Raw genomic sequence first — 21,913 nt, forward strand, 5'->3', positions numbered from 1 at the left:
TTTTTTTTTGCAAAATCTTAAAATAGAATTTTCTTAGAATTATTGTTTTCCGTCTTAATGATTTAAATAACACATAACTGAAAAGACTTCCAGGTAAGGAGGGGGGTCACAAGCGGACCGCTTAAATCCCAAGCTCACCTTAGACAGTTTAGGTCTTTTTGACAAAGTCTTTCAATCTTGTGAATACGCAAATCAAAGAAACTCGAAACAATAAGTGGGAAAAAGAGATTTATTAAAATATGATTTTTTTTAAATAACATACCCACGCATACTGAGACATGCACACACTAATTGATAATATATACATGCACACACGTACAAATAAATGTTCACACAGGTTTAAAGATTTGCTTTGAATATCAAATCATCTTTTTGGTACTGTTTCTTTTTTGTTTCAGATTCATAGCTCTAATATATATAAAAAAAAAATATCTCTACCTATTATGATTTGAATTATGGTCATTGCAGGATGCAACAGACTGCACAAGGACAAATGAAAGAGACACTTTGGAAGGTGTCAGATGCACTAAATGAAGAAATGAACGGCCAATTCACTGTGAAAAATTAAAGTGCCCTATAAATCAAAACTTTCTGTAATGTACTGTTCACGTATTTTTAAACCTTTTTTTTTTTTTAAAAGTCTACAGGAAAGTAAAACCGTGCTCTGATACCATACTGAAACGCCCCAATTTCTCATTAAACATAAGCACGGGAACGTTACGAAAAACTGACTTTTCTTTATTTATAATGCGGAACTATATAAAAATAAAATTCTTCAATAAACAAATAACTATAACATTTAAATTTAAATAATTGAAAGCGTATCTAACCATAAACATAAACTCCTAAATAATTCAAATAATACGTTCTAAATAAAATTAAACAAATTGCTAAATTTAAAACAGCAAACTTATTTCTTTTTCTCTGTTCTTCATTCACTTGACAGCCTGCATCACCAATTCTCCACTGCTCCAATCGAGCCGAACTAATCTGTAAAATTAATGTAAGAGTGAGTATTTTAAAAATACCCAGTAAGATACGTGCAAATTTCCATACACAGATATATAACAAATAAATAATATACTTCATACCGCTCTTCTCTTATGGAGTATATCGATGACCAAGCGACACACCCATCTTAGGTCCTCTTAATTTCCATGTAGAAATTTCTTATCTCTTTCTCTAGAACCTGAAGGCCCACTAGCATTCCATGCATATTTAATCGCATATAAGAGCATAAGGAAACGTAAACACTTTGCACATAAATGTATCTTACCTCGTTGAATCTACAGTATGTTGAAAATCGTTCCTCCGCTTTGAAAGTATGTGATTAAAATACTCGATGTATGAAATTCTATTTCTAATGCTGCTTTCTGTCTTCCTTTGTCTCTCCTTTCTCTCTCTCTCTCTCTCTTTTATCTTTATCTTTCTCTATTTCACGTGTGAATTTTTGGTGTGGTAAAATGTGGGATTCTAGCCTACTATTTATAGGTGTAGACTAGAGTAGAAGACAGGTCTTATCCTAACCAAAAGATTTTTACTTGATTTGTACTAGGCCTTTTTGTTGTTATCAAAAGAAAATAGAGAGTTGGTTTGTTATCCAATGCATGCCAACGTGAAGAAACATGATAGCTAAATGAGACATCAAATTTTCAAACTCTAATATGATTACATCAAAGATATCTTCTATCATAAATTCTGAAATCGGCAGCTAGCTTTTGACTTTGTTTAATATATTCATTCTTTGTACACATACATGGCTGTTTTGAAAAATCATCTAAATTCAAATGAGTTTGAGACTATCTACAATACTATATGCAAATAGAAAATTTATTTGTCATCACTTATCTATTATAATATAGTTTATCTTCCAAAATAAATGCTCCAAAATAATTAAAATTCTATCTTATTTTAATAAATATTATGTTTAAACAAAAGGTAGCCTAATTAGTCAGCACTGCCTAGAATATTTAATTAAAGGGAATTATATTAATTCTTAATTTTATTTAATCTTGTTTCATTATTCCATGACGGCTTTTCCCGTAAAATGCCTCAATCCAGTATAATCTACAGTTATTTTTCCCTTATCTAAACATCACGTGGAGTCTATCAACTCATAAAGTCAAGTAATTAAATAATACTAAAATAATCAATCCCTAAAATCAAGGAAACCTACCCTTCTTTTTCTCCAAAATCAAAGCAAATAATTATTAAAATAAACCTACTTCTTTTTATTCATAACCATTTCTATACGTACACACCATACAAAATCAAGACAATTCCATGTACACGTGTCAACATCACATCTTCCTTCCAACTTTTAATTGAATTTGAAAACCAATTTCTTCAAATCGAAATTTCTTGGTGCTGGGTTATCCAAATCGACTATTTCTCGAGCCTAAAATTAATAATTAAATACTGGCTATCCAACGAGTATAATATTAATATACTTATATTTACTCTATCGAAATTTAATTATTTGACTCAAAGTATAAGAATTTAAAATATATTACCTCTTAGTCCCTCAACTTTTGAAATAATATAATATAGATATTAAATAAATTTTTATCAAAAAATTTTTTTTTTTTCGGGATGTTACAGTGTGGGTCCAGGTTTGCCTACCATGTAGAATCCTCAAAGCCACGTCAGGTGAGATGTAAACCTAGCTCATTTAAGCGAGCTCTTTTAACCATACCCACCCACCTCGAACCAGTTCATTAAAATCAAATGCCATATCCGTTCCATTGTACCATCTGTTCAATTTTTGGTTTTGACGATTCGAATTGACATCCATACCTATGTATAATCATGTAATATAGCCATGTGAAAATCAAGTTAAGTTGAAGTGATAATAAAATCATCTGTATTTCCTCCATTACTTTTTCGCGAGTTTGAGTGTTGAGCAAACTTATGCTCTCCAATTTCTAACAAATTGGTATCAGAGACGCTTGTGTTTAGAGATAATAGAAGAAAATATAATGAATGGAACTCCATTTCAAGTTCCATCACTCACCAAAGAAGATTATGGTAATTGGTGCACTAATATGAAGGCTTTGCTTGGACCGTATGATGTTTGGAAACTTGTGGCCCAAGGTATTGTAGCAAAAAATACAGATGCTACTACCATGAAGAATGATCAGAAGGTACTATCTCACATCTATCAAAGGTTAGATGAAAAGATGTTTGAGAAGGCTGCTAGAGCAACCCCCTCCAAGGAAGCATGGGATATTATTCAAAATTCTTTTAAAGGAGTTGATAAACTGAAGAAGGCATGTTTCCAAACATTAAGAGGAGAATTTAAATCCCTACAAATGAAGGAATCCTAATTACGCTCAAAGAATAATGCGGTAGTTGTAGTATAGCTTTGGGATGTCGATTCCACAGGGAAATGGAAAAATCACTCAAAGAATCCAAAAAGGTTGATTGTCCTCTTGAATTGTGTAGGAGAATTCAATGTTAATGTAATGAAATTAAGATTAATGTCTTGAGATGGAGAAGCAACGGAATTCTCTTAATTGGATTGGGTCAATCACATCTAATATTCATTTTTATAACTTAATTAGAGAATTTTCATCCCAACTCTCTAATCGGAAGATTTAACAATAAAGATTAATTTAATTAACAATTGTAATCCTAGAATCTAAACTTACAAGACATTCGCACATTTTTATTGGAACAAAATCAAAGATCAACCATATATATCAAGCATAAGGCAGTAATTAATCTACCAAAAAAGTTATAAAAAGATTAAAATTCAACAATTATTTCAATTATTCAACAGAAAGAGCATGATTAGATCTATAAAGGATTTGATAAAAGTGAAACTAATCCCAACAATAAGTAATTGAAATTGAAACTCAACAAATAGTTTAATTTAACAATGGAAAAAGCATAACCGAATCTACAAAAAATCTTGTAAATATTAAACCGACTTCAATGTAAATTCATAAGAATGAAAATCTAAAGACTAGAATTGTTTAACAATGACAATCAAAAATATATGAAATAATAGATGTGAAATCACCAAATCGAAAGAGTTCATTCCTTGCTTCACATCGATCTTAGTTTTCATGGAGTTTCTTGAGCACTAAGATGAGAGAAAAGTGAATGGGGGTGTTCTCCTTTCATTCTGGGTTGAATTAGGGCTTAAAAATTGTGTCTTGAATTATTACCATAAGTGGTAGAACGAAATAAGGAAACCAAAAAAATTTCCCCGAGATTATACAATGCGGTTACAATGTACAATCCTGAAAGTTGATATACGATAACACTTCGACTATATTTCACCTCTTTGACTTCTTTCCTCGTCGGATTGACCTCTAACACCATCCCATCGTCCGTCTCATCTATGAATTATTTGCAACTTGGTCCCAGAGTTTTCACTTTTTTCCATTTTGATCCATTTTTGCTCTTTTCTTCCAAATTCCATAATTTGCATCTATTTGCAACTTAAATCAAAATATAAGGATGCTAAGTACATTTAGGTGTAATTAATCACAAAGATACAAGTATTAATGAATGTAAAACACAACATTTCATGTCTTATCAAATTCGAATATGTTTCGGATTATATTTCAAGAGTTTTGGCTGTTGTCAACCAAATGAGGAGATATGGGGATAACATGAAGGATAATTAGGTCATTGAAAAAATTCTCTGATCCTTAGATCCATTATTCAATTATATTGTTGTTTGCCATTGAAAGGTCAAAGGATTTAGACACCATGAACATTAAGGAGCTTGCTGAGTCTTTGCAAGCTCATGAAAAATGACTGAAGAAATCAAAGCAAGAATTGCTAGAGCAAGCTTTGCAAGTAAAGCTTTTATTGAAAGAGAATGAGGAAAGAAGTGGCACGTTGCAAAGTGGTTGAGGACTTGGAAGTGGTCATGGTCATGGACGAGGTGGACAAGGCAACAACCATCATTCAAATAATGAGGAAAAAAGCTAAAATTTCAATCATGAAAGAGGCCATGGGCAAGGCAGAGGAGGAAATTTGAGACAAAATCAAGGAAGGTATGACAAATCAATTGTTGAATGTTATACTTGTCACAAATATGACCATTATTCTTGAGAATGCAAAAATAACGTGGAAGAGGAAACTAACTTTGTGGAGAGCAAGAATGAAGATGGAGATCCTACTTTGCTTCTCGCTTACAAAAGCGATGGAAATGAAAAGAATAAACAATGGTATCTTGATTCTAGTGTAAGTAGTCATATTTGCAGAACGAAAAATTTATTTATCGAGCTTGATGAATCCATTGGTGGAAATATCACTTTCAGAGATTCTTCCAAAGTTCAAGTCCAAGGAAAATGTACTATTTAATACACTTTAAAGATGGAAGTCATCAATTCATTTTTATTGTGTTCTTTGTACCAGATATGAAAAGAAACATTTTGAGCTTGGGACAACTTTTGGAGAAAATAATGATATTCACTTGAAAGACAAAAGTTTGACTATGGAAGATGAAAATGAGAGATTGTTAGCCAAGGTACCGATGATGAAGAATAGAATGTTTATGTTTAACATTCAACATGATGTCTTGAGTCTGAGATAATTGAAATCTTGTGCTAAAGATTCTTCTTGACTTTGGTACATGAGATTTGAACATTTGAATTTTGATGGCCTCAAAATAATGAGCAAGGAAAGCATAGTGAAGGGATTGCCACCCATTGATCATCCAAATCAATTTTGTGAAGGATGTCTTTTTGGAAAGCAAGCAAGAACGAGCTTTCTTAAAGAGTCTTCGAAAGAGTTTGGTGTCCATTGGAATTGATCCATTCGGATGTTTGTAGGCCTATCAAACCATCATTGCTTTTTAAGAACAATTATTTTCTCCTTTCTATTGATGAATTTTCTCGAAAAACTTGGGTTTATTTCTTGAACGAAAAATTAGAGGTGTTTGAGACTTTTAAAAAGTTCGAGACTTTTGTAAAGAAATAAAGCGGATATCAAATCAAAGCTCTTTTGTCTGATAGAGGAGGAAAAATCACTTCTAATGAATTTAAAGATTTTTTTGTGAGAAAAATGCCATTCATCATCCTCTGACAGTTCCAAGATTGCCACAATAGAATGTTGTAGCCGAGAGAAAGAACCAAACCCTACTCAACATGGTTGGGCGTATGCTTAAGAGCAAAAATATGCCAATAGAGTTTTGGGCTGAAGCAATTGCTTGTGCAGCCTATTTGTCCAACCAGTGCCATATCAAAAGTTTCCATGGAAAACACCCCAAGAAGCTTGGAGTGGTTACAAGCAAAACATTTCGCACGTGCAGATTTTCGGAAGTATATCCAATGGACATGTATCGGATGAGAAGAGGATTATACTTGATAACAAAATTGAGAGGTATATGTTCATTGGCTATGATCAAAGTTCTAAATGTTACAATTTGTACAATCCAAGTAGTGGCAGAATAATCATTAATAGGTATGTTGAGTTTGATGAAGAAAGAGCTTGGGAATGGAAAGTTGGGAAGGAAGAGGATGAGAAGAGGATTATACTTGATAACAAAATTGAGAGGTATATGTTCATTGGCTATGATCAAAGTTCTAAATGTTACAATTTGTACAATCCAAGTAGTGGCAGAATAATCATTAATAGGTATGTTGAGTTTGATGAAGAACGAGCTTGGGAATGGAAAGTTTGGATGGAAGAATGCAAATTTAATCCTTCTTTAAGAAGAAGAAGAAGAAGTTATTATGCAGCCAATTACTCCCCTCCCAAGACTCCACTAAATCCACAAATTAGGAAAGCAATTACAAGTGAAAGACCTCGAAAAACTAGAAGTATTCGAGATTTGTATGAGTTAATCAATGAGTTAGCACAAAATTTAAGCGACTTAACTCTATTTTTTCTTTTTGCCGACTATGAGCCTCTAGATTTTGAAGAAGCCGCTCTTGATAAAAATGGAGAGGTGCCATGAAAATAAAGGTAATCAAGAAGAATGATACATGGGAACCAACATCACTACCTAAAGGAAAAAAACACAATTAGAGTCAATTGGGTGTACAAGATAAAGAGAAATTCAAAAGGCAAGATAGAGATATATAAAGTAAGATTAGTTGCAAAAGGATACAAGCAAAAAGTCGGCATTGACAAAGGCGAGGTGTTTGCTCCATTGCTCGTTTAGAAACAGTTCGTTTGATTATTTTCTTGGCACCCCAAAACCAATGAAAAATTCATCAAATGGATGTTAAATCTGCATTCATGAATGGATTTTTGGAGTAAGAAGTCTACATTGATCAGCCCTTGGATTATATGGTTGAAGAACAAGAAGATAAGATCCTAAAATTGAAGAAGGCTCTCTATGGGTTGAAGTAAGCACCGCGTGCCCGGAATAACAGAATTGAAAAATATTTTCAAGCAAATAACTTTTCCAAGTGTCCACACGAACATGCACTTTATGTGAAATTGAACAAAAATGATGATATTTTCTTTGTTTGTTTGTATGTGGATGACTTGAGTTTGATAGAAAATAATCCATAAATGTTTGAAAAATTAAAGAGAGCTATGGCTAGAGAATTTGAGATGATGGACATTGGATTAATGTCCTACTATCTTGGAATTGAGGTAAAACAAAGAGGTGAAGGAATCATTATCTCTCAAGAAGGATATGCAAAAGAAATTCTTAAAATGTTAGAAATGGCGAATTGCAAGCTAATGAACACCCCAGTTGAATGTGGAGTTAAATTGTCTAAGCAAAGAGATGGAGAGAAGATTGAGGTATTTAACTTGTACAAGACCGGAAATTCTTTTTGGTATTGGACTTGTAAGTTTCTTCATGGAAGCTTCTACTACTTTTCATTTAAAGTTAGCCAAAAGAATACTTTGTCACATTAACGTGAAACTTGACTTCGATATGTTCGATACATCTTCTCAAGACTTCAAGCATGTTGGTTATTGTGATAGTGATTGGGTTGGTGATATTAATGTTTGGAAAAACACTATTGGGTTTGTTTTCTTTATGGGAAATATGGCATTTACTTGGATTTCTAAAACGCAACCTATTGTGACATTCTTTACGTATGAAGCGGAGTAAGTCACGGCTACTTCTTGTGTTTGTCGTGCAATTGGGTTTGATGAGGGAGTTTTACTAACCACAAAAAGGCGCAACAGAGATTTTTGTTGATAATAAGTCCGCCCTCACATTGGCCAAAAACCTGATGTTTTGTGAAAGGAGTAAACATATTGATATGAGATATCATTTTGTACGAGATTGCATATCCAAGAAAGAAGTGGAGCTTGAGTTTGTTAAGTCTCTAGACTAAGTTGGGGATATTTTCATCAAGCCTTTAAAAATTGACATTTTTCAAAAGTTACAGATGTTCCTTGGCGTAATGGATTAAGTTTAAGAGGGAGTGTTGAATTAATAAGCTAGATTCATTTCTAGGATGATCCATAAATACCTAGATTAGTGTTAGAATGTTTAAATGCATTAAATAAAGATAGTACATGTATGTCCTTGGTGTTATTCATGTACTTGGGTAGAGGAAAAGTTTGCAATTAAATATTGATACAAGTACTAGACTAAATTTATGTTGGGAAAATCCTATATACACTCATGTAATATAGCCATTTGAAAATCAAGTCAAGTTGAAGTGATAATAAAATCACATATTTCCTTCACTACTTGTTTGTAAGTTTGAGTGTTGAGTGAACTTATGCTCTCCAATTTCTAATAGTTCTAGCATTTACGTGGTCACCTTCTGTTACGCATACCATAGACTTGTGGTGTTTGGAACTATAACAATTTCTCATCAAAAGATCAATCATAATTATATGAGAAAAGGAATCAATATATATATGCATTTGATATAGGAAAGGGAGATCTTTCTGCCACAATGATCATCTAAGTCTCTCGAACTTCAACTTCTGTATGCAGGAAAAGAATTTTCGCAAAATCACTCAAGTAAATGAACTTTTTTGTACACCCCCCATATAAATGATAATGCATTACATCATTCTAAAGTGAGAAATTTGTTGACTGACAGAAATCATTTTTGCATCCAATCTTGACAGCTAGAATTGAAATCTAACTAGGTTCAGAAATTTTGACATAAAAACAAATTTAGTTTGCTCTGACACTAAACTTGATAACATTGAGAAAGAAACTGCCAGCCACATACCTCTGATACCTCTGATATTAAACTTGATAAAATTATTAATAATGTCCAGTGAGAATAGAATAAGAAATTTGCAAAACCTTTACTCTCTTTTTCTCGGTTGTTCCTTTGCATTTTTTCCTATTGATATTTTTCTTTTTTATGGCCATTAAATTCATACTACTGTAAAATCAATTAATTTCGTGGCCCATGTAATATTAAAGAATTAATTAAAGGGAAAATTTCATAACTAAGAAATTAATTATGGCAAATTTCAAAAACAAGAAAACAAGTTTCAAATTTCAAAAATCATAATTTTATTAAAAATTATTTATAATTTAACTAATTAATTAATTAATTTAGTAATTTAATATATTTAAGTCACAGATTTATATAATTTGGTCACAAATTAACGATTTAATTCATCACTTATTATTTTTTGGTCACAAATCAGAAATTTTATGTCACAAATTATTTTAAGGTCACAATTCAAAAATTTTATGAGTCACAATTTGTTCATTCGTCACAAATCGAAACAATTTATAAGCCACGATTTATTTATTGGTCACAAATCACAAAAAATTACAAGTCACGCCTTATTATACAATCACAAATTATCAATGATTAAAATTTTTTTAGGTCACACATTAATTTTCGATCACAATTTATCTTTTTCATTGGTCACATATTATTTATTAGTCACAGATTAACCAATTTAATGATCACAGTCAATCAAATAATTTGTGATCACCACCAACACTTACAATTCACAGTCATAGTTTTCAGGTCACGTATTCAATTATGAGTCACAAATCAACCAAACCACTGCAACCATCGCCATGACCACCCAAACCACCACGATCAACTGTGACTTCCAAATTGTGAGTTACAATCACAATTTTCAGATCACGAGTTCAATTATTTATCACAAAATCAACTAAACTGTTGCGACAACCACAACCACCGCAATCCACCACTACAAACCAATTCGAAACCACTGCAAACAATACAAAAATGTTTTCGGTTTGCAACTGCAGTAACCATCATCACCACCAACCCCAAACGCCACCATCACCACCAACCCCAAAGCCACCACCATCAACATCACTACCTCCTGTACCAAAAGACCCAACCACCGAACCTTACACAACAATCAACACGGCAACCATGCACAACCACTGCCCACGGAACACACACAATACCACCACATCACAAGCCCATGACACTGCACCACCACAACACACAGCACAACAATCAATCACAGCCAGATCTACCACTGCAACCCATCGTCCAACAACCATTTACCAAAAACTAAAAAAAAAACCACTGATTGGCGCCTTGGCGAAGCTCGGATACGTCGCGAGATCCTCACGGCGATGACGGTCTGCATTATCTGGCCGGCGATTCACGCTTCTTCTGGCTGGGGATGCCGTGAGTGGTGATGGCGCCATGCATGGTTGGGGCTAGGGAGAGAAGACGACAAGAGAGAGAGAGAGAGAGAGAGAATGCTGGGGACTGGGGAGAGGGTGATACGAGAGAGAAAATGGTAGGCTTTGGGATTAAAAAAAAATGTGTATTTAATATTAATATTTAATTATGCTAACATCTGATTTTAGAAAGATTAAAGTTCCCATCTGATTTCAAAATTCATGATTTGAATGGTAGGGTTTTGTGTAATTACCACTTAATTAAAAGTGGTTAATATTACTAAAATCCTATTGGCACAATTGAGAAGTGGCAGTTTTATAACTGTCCACTTTCATGGAAATTGGGTAGTTTTATGGCCCATAAGAAACTATTTTTCTTTGCTTATATACGTGAATGAAGCCCACCAATCAATTCATTCAATTACAGAGAGGAAAAATGAGATAACAGTTTCTTTAATTTAACAGTTTCTTTATTGCATATTTAAATTTCTCAATTATTGCCATGGATCAAGATATGTTGCTTAATCAATTAACTTATATGTGAAAACCATGAATTTTAAAGATCTTGGTATTAGGGTTTAATTGTTTACATGTGATATCAGAGCCAAGATTATGGAATTTTTTATTTTTTTTAAAGATTATTGTTTTTCATTTATCGATCTTTGATTATTCTTATAGATTTATGGATTAAGTTTTCGCTGAAATTAGTGAGATTAATTATTGTACAAATTTACGGCTGCGTTCTCTCTACTGCTTTTTGAAAATTGTAAATTAATAGCAGCAAGAATTGACTTAATCCATTAAAAGGAATTGGAATCCAAAAGCTACTGACAAGGATTATATTTTATATGAGGGTTGATGAATTTGCATAGAAGATGATACGCTGTGCATAACTTCTGCCATATATGCTGAATTATTATCTGACAAAAGATTCGTCCCATGTTTTTATGTTTTTAATGGCAATTGGGCTCTGCCTTCAAAGAGATAAGGGGTGTAAAAAATTGATATATACAAAGTAATTAATGGAGGAAAAGGATTAGCAGAATTATATGTACTGCAACGCTGAAAAATAAATAGTTTTTGACTGTTTTCTTTAATATGTAAAATTGAAATTGCAAAACCAATTAATGCGCGAAAAAACATTAGCAGAAGTGTATAGAATTGCAGAAGTTAATTTTGACTGCTTTGGCTAATTCACATCTACCATCTTAAGATTTTAATTTCAATTATGGAATAAGTTAGATTATGTGTAATTTAATAACTCATTTTCCGTGCCTTGTTTATTTATTGTTGATAATGAGTTAACATTTTGTGTAATTAATTTACACATAATAATTGGGATAAAAAAATGATTCATCTAAAAGTTTTGATGAATGATTTAGATAAATGTTTTGTTTTTATAATTAATGTTTGATCAATTTTGTTTCTTAATCACTAAAGTGGCCAAACATTATGGTACTTCGAACATTAAATTATATAATTCACTTGTCAATTTATAAATGAAAAATGACATTAATATTATTAGTGTCAAGAGTATCTCGACGTTGATAGATTATAAAATTATTATGGACCATCCAAAGGTTGATCAATTAATTTTATAAACCTTGAACATGACTGTGGTTGATTAATATACTTGGTCGGATGTGTTTTGTAAATTCAAAGATATCATACATGTTCGATTAGAGTATATTTAATTACCAAGTAAGTGAAATTAAATTAGCATCATTACGTTTCTTATAACGGTATAATGTTGTGTCGCCCAAAGGAGAACTACTATATGCATTTAATGTTATCCGAATCTGAATTAAGTAGTTAAGTCTAAATACAAGGCATTAATATTAGAAAATTTTATATTTTGTAGCATCTGTTCCCGTTTCTCTACATTCACATACTTTATCTGTACCATTGTTCAATGGGCTCAATTTCTCTTACTGATGTGAAGAAGTCCAGTTCAACTTAGGCATTTTGGACTTAGACTTGGCACTTCAAGTTGAGAAACCTGCTGACCTTACTGATGAGAGCAGTGTTGATGAAAGATCTTTTTATAAGGCTTGGAAAAGGTCAAACAGATTAAGTCTAATGTTTATACGAATGACCTTAGCAAAGAATATCAAGTCTACAATATCTAAAACTAAGATTGCTAAGGAATATATGAAGTTTGTGGAAGAATGTTCTCAAACAGCTAACAAATCACTTGCTGGCACACTAATAGTACCTTAACCACCATAAAATTTGATGGTTCTCGTACTATGCATGAGCACGTTACCAAAATGAGTAACATTGCAGCAAGACTTAAGACTCTTGGGATGACTGTGGATGAGAACTTTCTAAAAGTTTATCATCAACTCCTTGCCTCCTGAGTATGATTTTATATGAACTATAACACCTTAAAGGATAAATGAAATGTGAATGAATTGCATAGTATGCTAGTACAAGATGAGAGAAGGCTTAAGAATCAAGGAGCTCATTCAGTTTATCTTGCAAGTCATCAAGGAGTTGGAAAGAAATATAAGAAAAGGCCTGGAAAGGGCATTAAGTAAAGACCACTAAAGATAAATGAATATTTTGCCCAAATCCCAAATAAGGAACACAAGATAGATACGTAGCATTTCTGTCCAAACCTGGGCACCATAACCTGGGCACCATAAAAAGAACTACCTGAAACGTAAGGCATGGTTCGAAAGTAAAGTTAAGATTTATTTCTTATGTATGTTTCGAATCTAATTTAGCAGAAGTTTCTTATAATACTTGGTGGATTGATTCCGGATATACCACTCATGTTACTAATACGATGCAGGGATTATTTTCAATCCAGGCCATAAATTCAAATGAAAAGTTTGTCCTCATGGGAAATCGAGTAAAAGCTCCAATTGAAACCATTGGAACCTATCGTTTGATTTTAGATACTGGACATAATTTAGATTTATTCCAAGCACTTTATGTGCTTTCTATTTCTCGCAATTTAGTTTCTTTATCGAAACTTGATTCTACTGGATATTTTTTTAATGGTGGAAATGATTGTTTAAGTTTGTTTAAACAAAATCTTCTCATTATTTTCACTATTCTTTGTGATGGCTTATATAAATTAAAGCTCGATAACCTTTTTGCTAAGACTCTTTTAACTTTGCATCATAATGTTGGTGCTAAACGTGGTTTGTTGAATGAACAATCTGCTAACTGGTGCATAAACGTTTAGATCACATATCCAAGAAAAGAATAGAAAGATTAGTAAAGAATGAAATCCTTCCTGAGTTCGATTTTAGTGATCTTGGAACTTGTGTGGATTGTACTAAGGGTAAACAAACTAAACACACACAAAAAGGAGCCACAAGAAGCACACAGCTTCTTGAGATAATACACACTGATCTATGTGGGCCTTTTGATGTTCCATCATTTGGTAGAGAAAAGTATTTTATCACCTTTATTGATGACATTTCACGTTATAGTTATGTCTATTTGTTGCATGAAAAGTCTCAAGCTATAAATGTGTTAGAGATCTTTGTCAATAAAGTTGGACGTCAATTAGACAGAAAGGTGAAAATTATTAGATCTGATAGAGGTAGTAAATATTATGAAAAGTAAATGAAACTGGACAATACCCTGGTCAATTTGCTAAATTTCTTGAAAGACATGGCATATGTTCTCAACACACTATGCCAGTCACATCACAACAAAATGGTGTGGCTAAAAGGTGTTATCACACTCTAATAGAAATGGTTAGGTATATGTTAAGCAATTCGTCTTTGCCCATATATTTATGGATGTTTGCATTAAAGACTGCCGTGCATCTGCAAAATAGGGTTCCTAGTAAGGCAGTTCGAAAAACTCCTTTTGAACTGTAGACAAGAAGAAAACCCAGTTTAAGGCACCTGCATGTTTGGAGTTGCCCGGCAAAAGAAAGAATTTATAAGCCACATGAAAAAAAACTAGACTCTAGGAAAATTAATGGATTTTTCATTGGTTATCTAGAAAAATCAAAAGGGTATAGATTTTATTGTCCTAACCAAGTACTAGAATTGTTGAAACTGAAAATGCTAGGTTCATTGAGAATGGTGAAGTTAGTGGGAGTTTGGAACCACAAAATGTGGAAATACAAGAAGTTAGAGTTCAAGTTTCTCTACCCTCAACTTCTTCTAATATTGTTGTTCTTCAAATTGTTGAACGGCGTGACAATTTACTTGAACAACAAATAAATGATCAAACACCCCCACAATGAAGTTGTCATTGATGAACCTGCATTAAATGAACCAAAAGAAATAGCATTAAGAAGGTCACAAAGACAACGCAGACCTGCTATTTCTGACGATTATGTGGTTTACTTACAGGAGACTGAATTTGAATTGGGAATTGTGGATGATGATGTAGTTTCATTTTCACAAGCTACTGAGAGCGTTAATTCTGATAAGTGATTAGATGCTATAAAAGATGAGTTGAAATCTGTAAAACATAATGAAGTCTGGGATCTTGTTTAATTACATGAATCATGTAAAAGAGTTGGGTGTAAATTGATCTTTAAAACAAAGCGCGACTCTAATGGTAATATCGAATGATATAAGGTTAGACTTGCTGCTAAAAGTTTTACTCAGAATGATAGCATTGATTATAAAGAGACATTTTTGCCAGTCTCTAAGAAAGACTCACTTAGAATTATAATGGCTTTAGTAGCTCATTATGACTTAGAATTACATCAAATATATGTGAAAATCGCCTTTCTAAATGGAAATTTAGATGAAGAAGTTTACATAGATCAACCGGAAGGTTTTTCAATTGAAGGAAAGAAACACATGGTGTGTAAGTTAAAGAAATCAATATACGGACTTAAATAGGCTTCCTGTCAATGGTATCTTAAGTTCAATGATACCATTACTTCCTTTGGATTTAAGGAAATCATCATTGATTGGTGTATATATTTAAAGGTCTGTGGGAGCAAGTTTATATTTTTTATTCTATATGTTGATGACATCTTGCTAGCTACTAATAATCTTGGTCTATTACACAAGACTAAGAAATTTCTCTCTAAAAATTTTGAAATGAAAGATATAGGAGAGGCAACTTATGTGATTGGAATTTCCGTGACAGGTCACAAGGATTATTAGGGTTATCTCAGAACGCATACATCGATAAAGTTTTAAAGAGATTTAATATGAAAAATTGTTCAACGAGTGTCATTTCAATTCAGAAATGAGACAAATTTAGTCTCATGCAATGTCCTAAAAATGAATTAGAACTAAAACAAATGACATCTATTCTTTATGCATCTCTTGTTGGGAGTTTAATGTATGCTCAGACTTGCACCGTACTAGACATTAGTTTTGTTGTCGAAATGTTAGGTAGGTATCAAAGTAATCCAGGACTTGATCATTGGAAAGCTGCAAAGAAGTATTGAGATATTTGTAAAGAACGAGAGATCACATGCTCACTTATAGGAGATCTGATAACTTGGAAGTCATTGGGTGTTAAGATTCAGACTTTGTTGGATGTTTGGACACTAGAAAGTTCACATTCGACTATCTATTCCTCTTGGCTGGAGGAGCTATGTCATGGAAAAGTGTGAAACAGTCGATTATTGCTGCATCCATTATGGAAGCCGTTTGTGGCATGCTTTGAGGCCACAGTTCAAGGAAATTGGCTTCAGGGCTGGGAATCGTCAACAGTATAGCCAAACTGCCGAAACTTTATTGTGGCAAATCTGCAGCGGTCTTTTTTTTAAAAGAACGACAAGTATTCTAAAGGTGCTAAACACATGAAATTGAAGTACTTTGCCATTAAAGAAGATGTTCAAAAACAAAGAATGTCAATCGAGTGTATTAACACCAATCTTTTGATTGCAGATCCACTAACGAAAGGATTGACACCAAAGACATTTAATGAACATGTCGAGAGAATGAGCATTGTTGGAAATTATCATTGACATTATTATGCAAATATGATGCTTATATATTGACACTTTGAGCTCATTTATATATTGTTTTTGACAAAATATTATTCCTATCATAACTGTTGGTACATGTACGGGAATGGATTATGGGAATGCTGACAGGGATAGTATTTTCGAAGACATTATTGTAATGCAATTATCAAACTTCTCATTATGTGGCATGTTAGGTAGGGACTAATATTGTAGTACATGGAAGGAATTATGCCGAAATGATGTTGTAAAACCGCCATGACTCTTATTAGTTTTTACTTAATGATGATATATTAAGTGATCAATGTATGATGGATTTTAGCTCATGATATGCGCATTATATTATATACCACATAACGAAACAATATTACACGAGTCAAGTGGGAGAATGTAAAACCAATTAATTTCGTGGCCCATGTAATATTAAAGAATTAATTAAAAGTAGTTAATATTACTAAAATCCTATTGGCCCAATTGAGAAGTGACAGTTTTTATAATTGTCCACTTTGATAAAAAGAGGCAGTTTTATGGCCCATAAGAAATTGCCCCTCTCTGCCTATATACGTGAATGAAACTCATCAATAAATTCATTCAATTACAGAGAGGAAAAGTGAGACAACAGTTTCTTTTTTGCAGATTTAAATTTCTCAATTATTGTCATGGATCAAGGTATGTTTCTTAATCAATCAACTTATATGTGAAAATCATGAATTTTAAAGATCTTGGTATTAGCGTTTAATTGTTTGCAACTATTGTTTCAGTGCTATAATGAAATGAACCAAAATAAAATAAAATGAACCTGTGATGGGGAAACATACTGAAATGGATTTAAACAAATGCACACTCGTCACATTTTCATTGACAGTTAAAAAACCTAAAAATAAAAAAGTCAGAAACTGCCAACCAAGAGCTGCCATTTCAGTCTCAAAAAATAGAACCTGTCATCGAGGCTGTTCAAAGAGCATTATTCATATTCTCATGTGTACCTTCGAGTAACATGTGATCTATGATTTGAATATACATTATTAGTGAAATAAAATAACTCAGTTTCCAATCCATGGTATTTACATGATGTTTGAACTAGTAAATATCCAATCCTTTATGACATACCAAAGTTTTGATTCATGATCTTCCGTAGAATTAAGTTCCTAGCCATCCTGGTTTTTTGGGTACATTTATCTACATGCTCGCTCAAATCTTGAATGGTTTTCATAAATCCATTCATCTTCTTCTGAATCTCCTCCATTGCAATAACCACTGAACCCTCCCCCCTCGTAGCAAAATCTACACACTCCAATAACTCCTCAATCTTAATCCGAAACCTGTCAACATCCATTTTCTTGATAACAGTCCCAGTATGCATTAAAGTAATTATCTCCATTTTCCCTCTTAAATCCATCTCGCGCTTCATAAAAATCGATTTGAGCCATTTCCCCATAGTCCCTGAAGGCACAGAGGCTGCTGCAGCCAGAGCTGTCACTACAGGCGGAGCGATGACTGCAGCTGCCACTACCGAGCATATCAAGACCGAGGCAAATGTACTGACAGATATCACATTAGAGACTTTGCTACTTACCTTCATTTTCCTCAACTTCTCGTCTAATTTTCTCTTCTTTGCTTCCAATTTCTCTGTCATCAAATCTTGCTGCTTATAAATCGAGGTAAACAGTTCCAAGAACTCTATGAAGGGATACACTGCCGACTTTAAATTCCTTAGTTCCTCTAAAGTTCTCGGATAAATTTTCATACACCCTTCACCCGAAATACTGTAATCTTCTTCCTTAAATACTCGAAGAGCTACATTCATTATCGACTCGATATGACCACCACGCTCAAGACAGACATCAAGGGCAGTACTGACTTCTAAAGTTTGAAGACGTTTTTGGGAATAATCATCAACAAGATTCGATAATTCGATAGTGTCTTTCTTATTTTCGAGAAAAATGTTTACCACTTCTGGATCTATTTCAGGAAGGTAATCGGTGACTTCCAGGATAGAGTCGAGGGAGAGGGAGGGAATCAGATGGCCAAGGGCCATAGAGTTAATGGACCTGCTAGTGCGAACCTCGATCGTCGTCGAGTCGAATGTCCTGACAGCGATATTGGCTTGGCACGCAGCTTCATAAGAGTTCAGATGGGATTCTCGGAAGTCGTCTCTGTGTTGGTGCTGGAGGGCGTTTGAGCTTCTGGCTTCCTCCTGTACTGGTAGCCCCGGCGGCGGCATGAGGTTGCTGTAGTTGTATTGCCCAGTTCTGATTATTATTCGATTGCTCACTCTTAACAAATTCTTGAATTTTACTTACGTTTAACAGGGAAGGAATGCTAGAATTGTTCAATTCACAGACATTCAAACCTAATCGATTTTATAGGCATCTAGGTTGGTGTGGACAAGGATATTTCTTTGTCATTGCTTTTATTGAAATGTTGCATCTTTTGATGTGGAAATTGTGCTTCTTCAGTCATGACTTGACTTCGATCATCCGATCGTCGGCTTGTATTGTCTGAAAGTCATCCAAAGGCGGTCACAGCAATTTTTAGGGAACTTACGAAGTGGATCTGGAAGGAATATTCCGAACGCGAGAAATGCTGGCGGATTAGACCCAAAGAAACGAGTTCAAGACGCGTTACTGGATATAATTTCATGCAAGAAGCTGCACTTTTGTTGTGACTAATCTTCCGGCGCGGTTGAAATTGTTCTTGTTTAGACTTGATGACGTCGGCATGCATTGTCAGAAAGTCATCCAAAGTCAGTCGCAGCAATTTTAGGGAATTTACGAAGCTGATTATTAGAAATGCCGGCGTAGACGACCCAAAGAAACGAGTTCAAGACGCGTTCATGGAAGCTGCACTGCTGCAGCCGTCTGTAGGAAGTGAAAATTGACGCAAGACACTACATGCAACGTTTACATAAGCCCTATTCGATAGCCCTTCTTTTGAATTTTTTTTGGGAAAGAGTACTGTTTGAAATAATAATTTTATGAAAAATGTGATTAAAAAATTTGGAAAAATTTTAGGTTTATTTCGTTGGCTGAAGCAACTTGTCCATCGCGGATGTGACGCCGTCGCTGTCATCAGCAGAGGCAAGTTGTTGACAATGGCTAATTTGATTATCCTTTCCACTGATTCACATGTGAGCACTTAAAAGGTCACTTCCCGCAATTTACCTTCCTCACAAATTTTTAGGAGTAGGGCTGATAAGTGTGTTTTTACACACTTATTTAGCTCACGAACATGACTTAAACATGGACAAAATAGTCGAATTATGACTTAATCTTGTTAAATTCATGCTATGTAGGTGTTTCTATGGAAAAGATGGAATTCAGAAGAAAAGAGTCGAAAAAGGACCAAAACGGAACAAAGTGATAGATCGAGGACCAAGTTGCAAATAATCCATAGATGAGACAGGAAATGAAATGAAGATTCAAGAGTGTTAAATTTCAATCGGATGAGGAAAGGAGTCAATAGGTGAAATATGGTCGAAGTATTATCAAGTATCAAATTTCAGACGAAAAAGTTATGCTCGTGATTTTGAGTTTCTGCTTGAGATTCATTTTTGGCATAGTAAACATCAGAATTTGAGGAAGCCTATTTCTATCAAAATGTACATCTTTGAGTTTTCTTCCCAATTCACTTTGAATCACCTCAATCGGAGATCAGGAAAGAAAGTTATGACCAAAATACTAAAAGCTGTCCGGAGGAAAAATTTTATAACCATGTGGCCGCATGGTTATAATTCCTTGCGGCCGCACAGGGTATTGCAGGGATCCAAATGAGCTGAAAAATTGAACCATGCGACCGCATGGTTTAACACCATGCGGCCTCATGGCTTTAAGGTCGATAAAAAATTCTGAAATCCCGTTTTTAATTGAAACTCTTTCGGGGCTCCGTGGGGACATGATATAAAAGCCAAAATTCATCAGAAAAAGGGCAGAACGTCCAGGGAGAAGAAGAATACAACTTTTGGAGACAAGGAACACAAACTTGAAGCCGATTTCACAAGGATTCAAAGGGGTTTTCAAGGTTTTGTTCAAGAATTCAGATTTCAAGAACTTTCATACGGGTGTTATTCCTTCTAGTCATTAATTTCGTTTTGTTTTCTGTAATTATGAATCTTCTAGGCTAGGGTTTTAATTACTAGGTGATCGATGAACCGTTGTTTGTTATTTTAATTCTATATTTCATGAACTTGATATAAAGATTCGTTGGATATTTTGATTGATTTACATGCATTAGTTTTCTTCCGCAATTTGTGGCCAATGATTGTGTGAGTATTGATGACTTGTTTCTTACATTCGAGAGAAGTGGAATATGTTCGATAAGGTGTAAATTAACATAGGGTTCGATAGGGGATAGAGATATACCTCTATGCTTTATGTAATTCTTAAATTGTTCACAAAACTAAATGCATTCTTGTATGTTTGCATCATCCATAGAGATATAGGCTAGTGGTGTGCAAGAATAGGTCTAATATATATCGAGAGAGTATATTGGATAGAATAGGAACATTGAATTGGCAAATTTTCATCGAATCATTAATTTTATGAAATTAGGGTTTTTATAATTTCAATTGGGGATTCGTGATCCTAGTGACTTTAATTTGATTCATTTTAATAAATTAGCTTTTAAACTTGCTTAATTTCATTTACTTGAGTGTTTAAGTCGTTTAATTAGAGAAATTTCGAAATTAGGGTTTTCAATTGAAATTAGGGTTTTGAAATTAGGGTTTTTAGTTGAAATTGGGGCTTTTTGCACTTAGATCACATTTTCACTCAATTAGATTCGGTTAAGGCTAGATTAAATAGAATTGAACTACTCAATCTCTGAGGGACGATATTCGGACTTTTAAAAATCCACTTTATTACTTGTTACGAACCGTACACTTGCGGTAGTTTTAAATCGAAAGAATTATTTCGTGAACAAGTTTTTGGCGCCGTTGCCGGGGATTGAGTATTCGTTTAATTTTATTCAATTAAGCACTAATTCGGATTTTTTTTCTTTTTTATTTTTAATCTATTTTAGTTCATTTTATTTTACTGTTATTTAATTTTATTACATAAGTGCATATTTTAGTTAATTAAGTCTTTAAATTGAATCCTATTGCAGAAGTGCATGCCAAGATTTGCTGAAGGAGATCTACTTCCAGCCGACCCAGAGATCGAACGACGCTTTAGAAGAAGGCAAAGAGAAAACAAAGCAGCGAGAAATCAGATGGAGAACGTACAACACAATTCTGTTGTACAAGCCAATGGAAGAGGGGAAGAAGACGAAGGAAACATGCTCGTTGGAGAGTTCATGACCCCTCAAATCATTCAAAGCCAGTCCAGCATTGTGTATCCACCATTCGGGCAGCCAAATTTCCAGTTGAAGACAAATGTGATACAACTGTTCCAGAACGGACATCAGTTTTATGGAAGAGTTGAAGAGAACCCGCACACGCATGTCTCGCGCTTCTTAGAGATGTGCCAACACTTCAGATATCA

The 21,913-nt window shown here is 33.9% G+C and overlaps 2 protein-coding genes across 2 annotated transcripts; one reads left to right on the forward strand and one right to left on the reverse strand.

Annotated features, from left to right (window-relative positions):
• Positions 1 to 7,506: 7,506 nt before the first annotated feature.
• LOC111371638 (uncharacterized mitochondrial protein AtMg00810-like) lies at positions 7,507 to 8,035 on the forward strand. The gene is made up of 2 exons (XM_022993726.1): positions 7,507 to 7,765; positions 7,878 to 8,035. The coding sequence occupies exons 1-2, from the start codon at positions 7,507 to 7,509 to the stop codon at positions 8,033 to 8,035; spliced, it is 417 nt and encodes a 138-aa protein (XP_022849494.1).
• Positions 8,036 to 17,387: 9,352 nt separating this feature from the next.
• On the reverse strand, positions 17,388 to 18,657 carry LOC111371650 (UPF0496 protein 1-like). The gene is made up of 2 exons (XM_022993744.1): positions 17,544 to 18,657; positions 17,388 to 17,437 (listed from the first exon to the last, which is right to left on the reverse strand). The coding sequence occupies exons 1-2, from the start codon at positions 18,655 to 18,657 to the stop codon at positions 17,388 to 17,390; spliced, it is 1,164 nt and encodes a 387-aa protein (XP_022849512.1).
• Positions 18,658 to 21,913: the final 3,256 nt, after the last annotated feature.

The sequence above is a fragment of the Olea europaea genome, chromosome 2 (genome assembly GCF_002742605.1).
Source record: "Olea europaea var. sylvestris chromosome 2, O_europaea_v1, whole genome shotgun sequence".
In the NCBI taxonomy this organism is placed as follows: domain Eukaryota; kingdom Viridiplantae; phylum Streptophyta; class Magnoliopsida; order Lamiales; family Oleaceae; genus Olea; species Olea europaea.

Excerpts from the sequence above, each read along its gene's own strand:
- LOC111371650 (XM_022993744.1), bottom strand. The coding sequence starts at position 18,657 with ATGCCGCCGCCGGGGCTACCAGTACAGGAGGAAGCCAGAAGCTCAAAC. Across the intron at positions 17,438-17,543 it reads GATCATGAATCAAAACTTTG|ATCACATGTTACTCGAAGGT; the intron begins GTATGTCATAAA and ends TTCAAATCATAG.
- LOC111371638 (XM_022993726.1), top strand. The coding sequence starts at position 7,507 with ATGGCTAGAGAATTTGAGATGATGGACATTGGATTAATGTCCTACTAT. Across the intron at positions 7,766-7,877 it reads TTCTTTTTGGTATTGGACTT|ACTTCAAGCATGTTGGTTAT; the intron begins GTAAGTTTCTTC and ends CATCTTCTCAAG.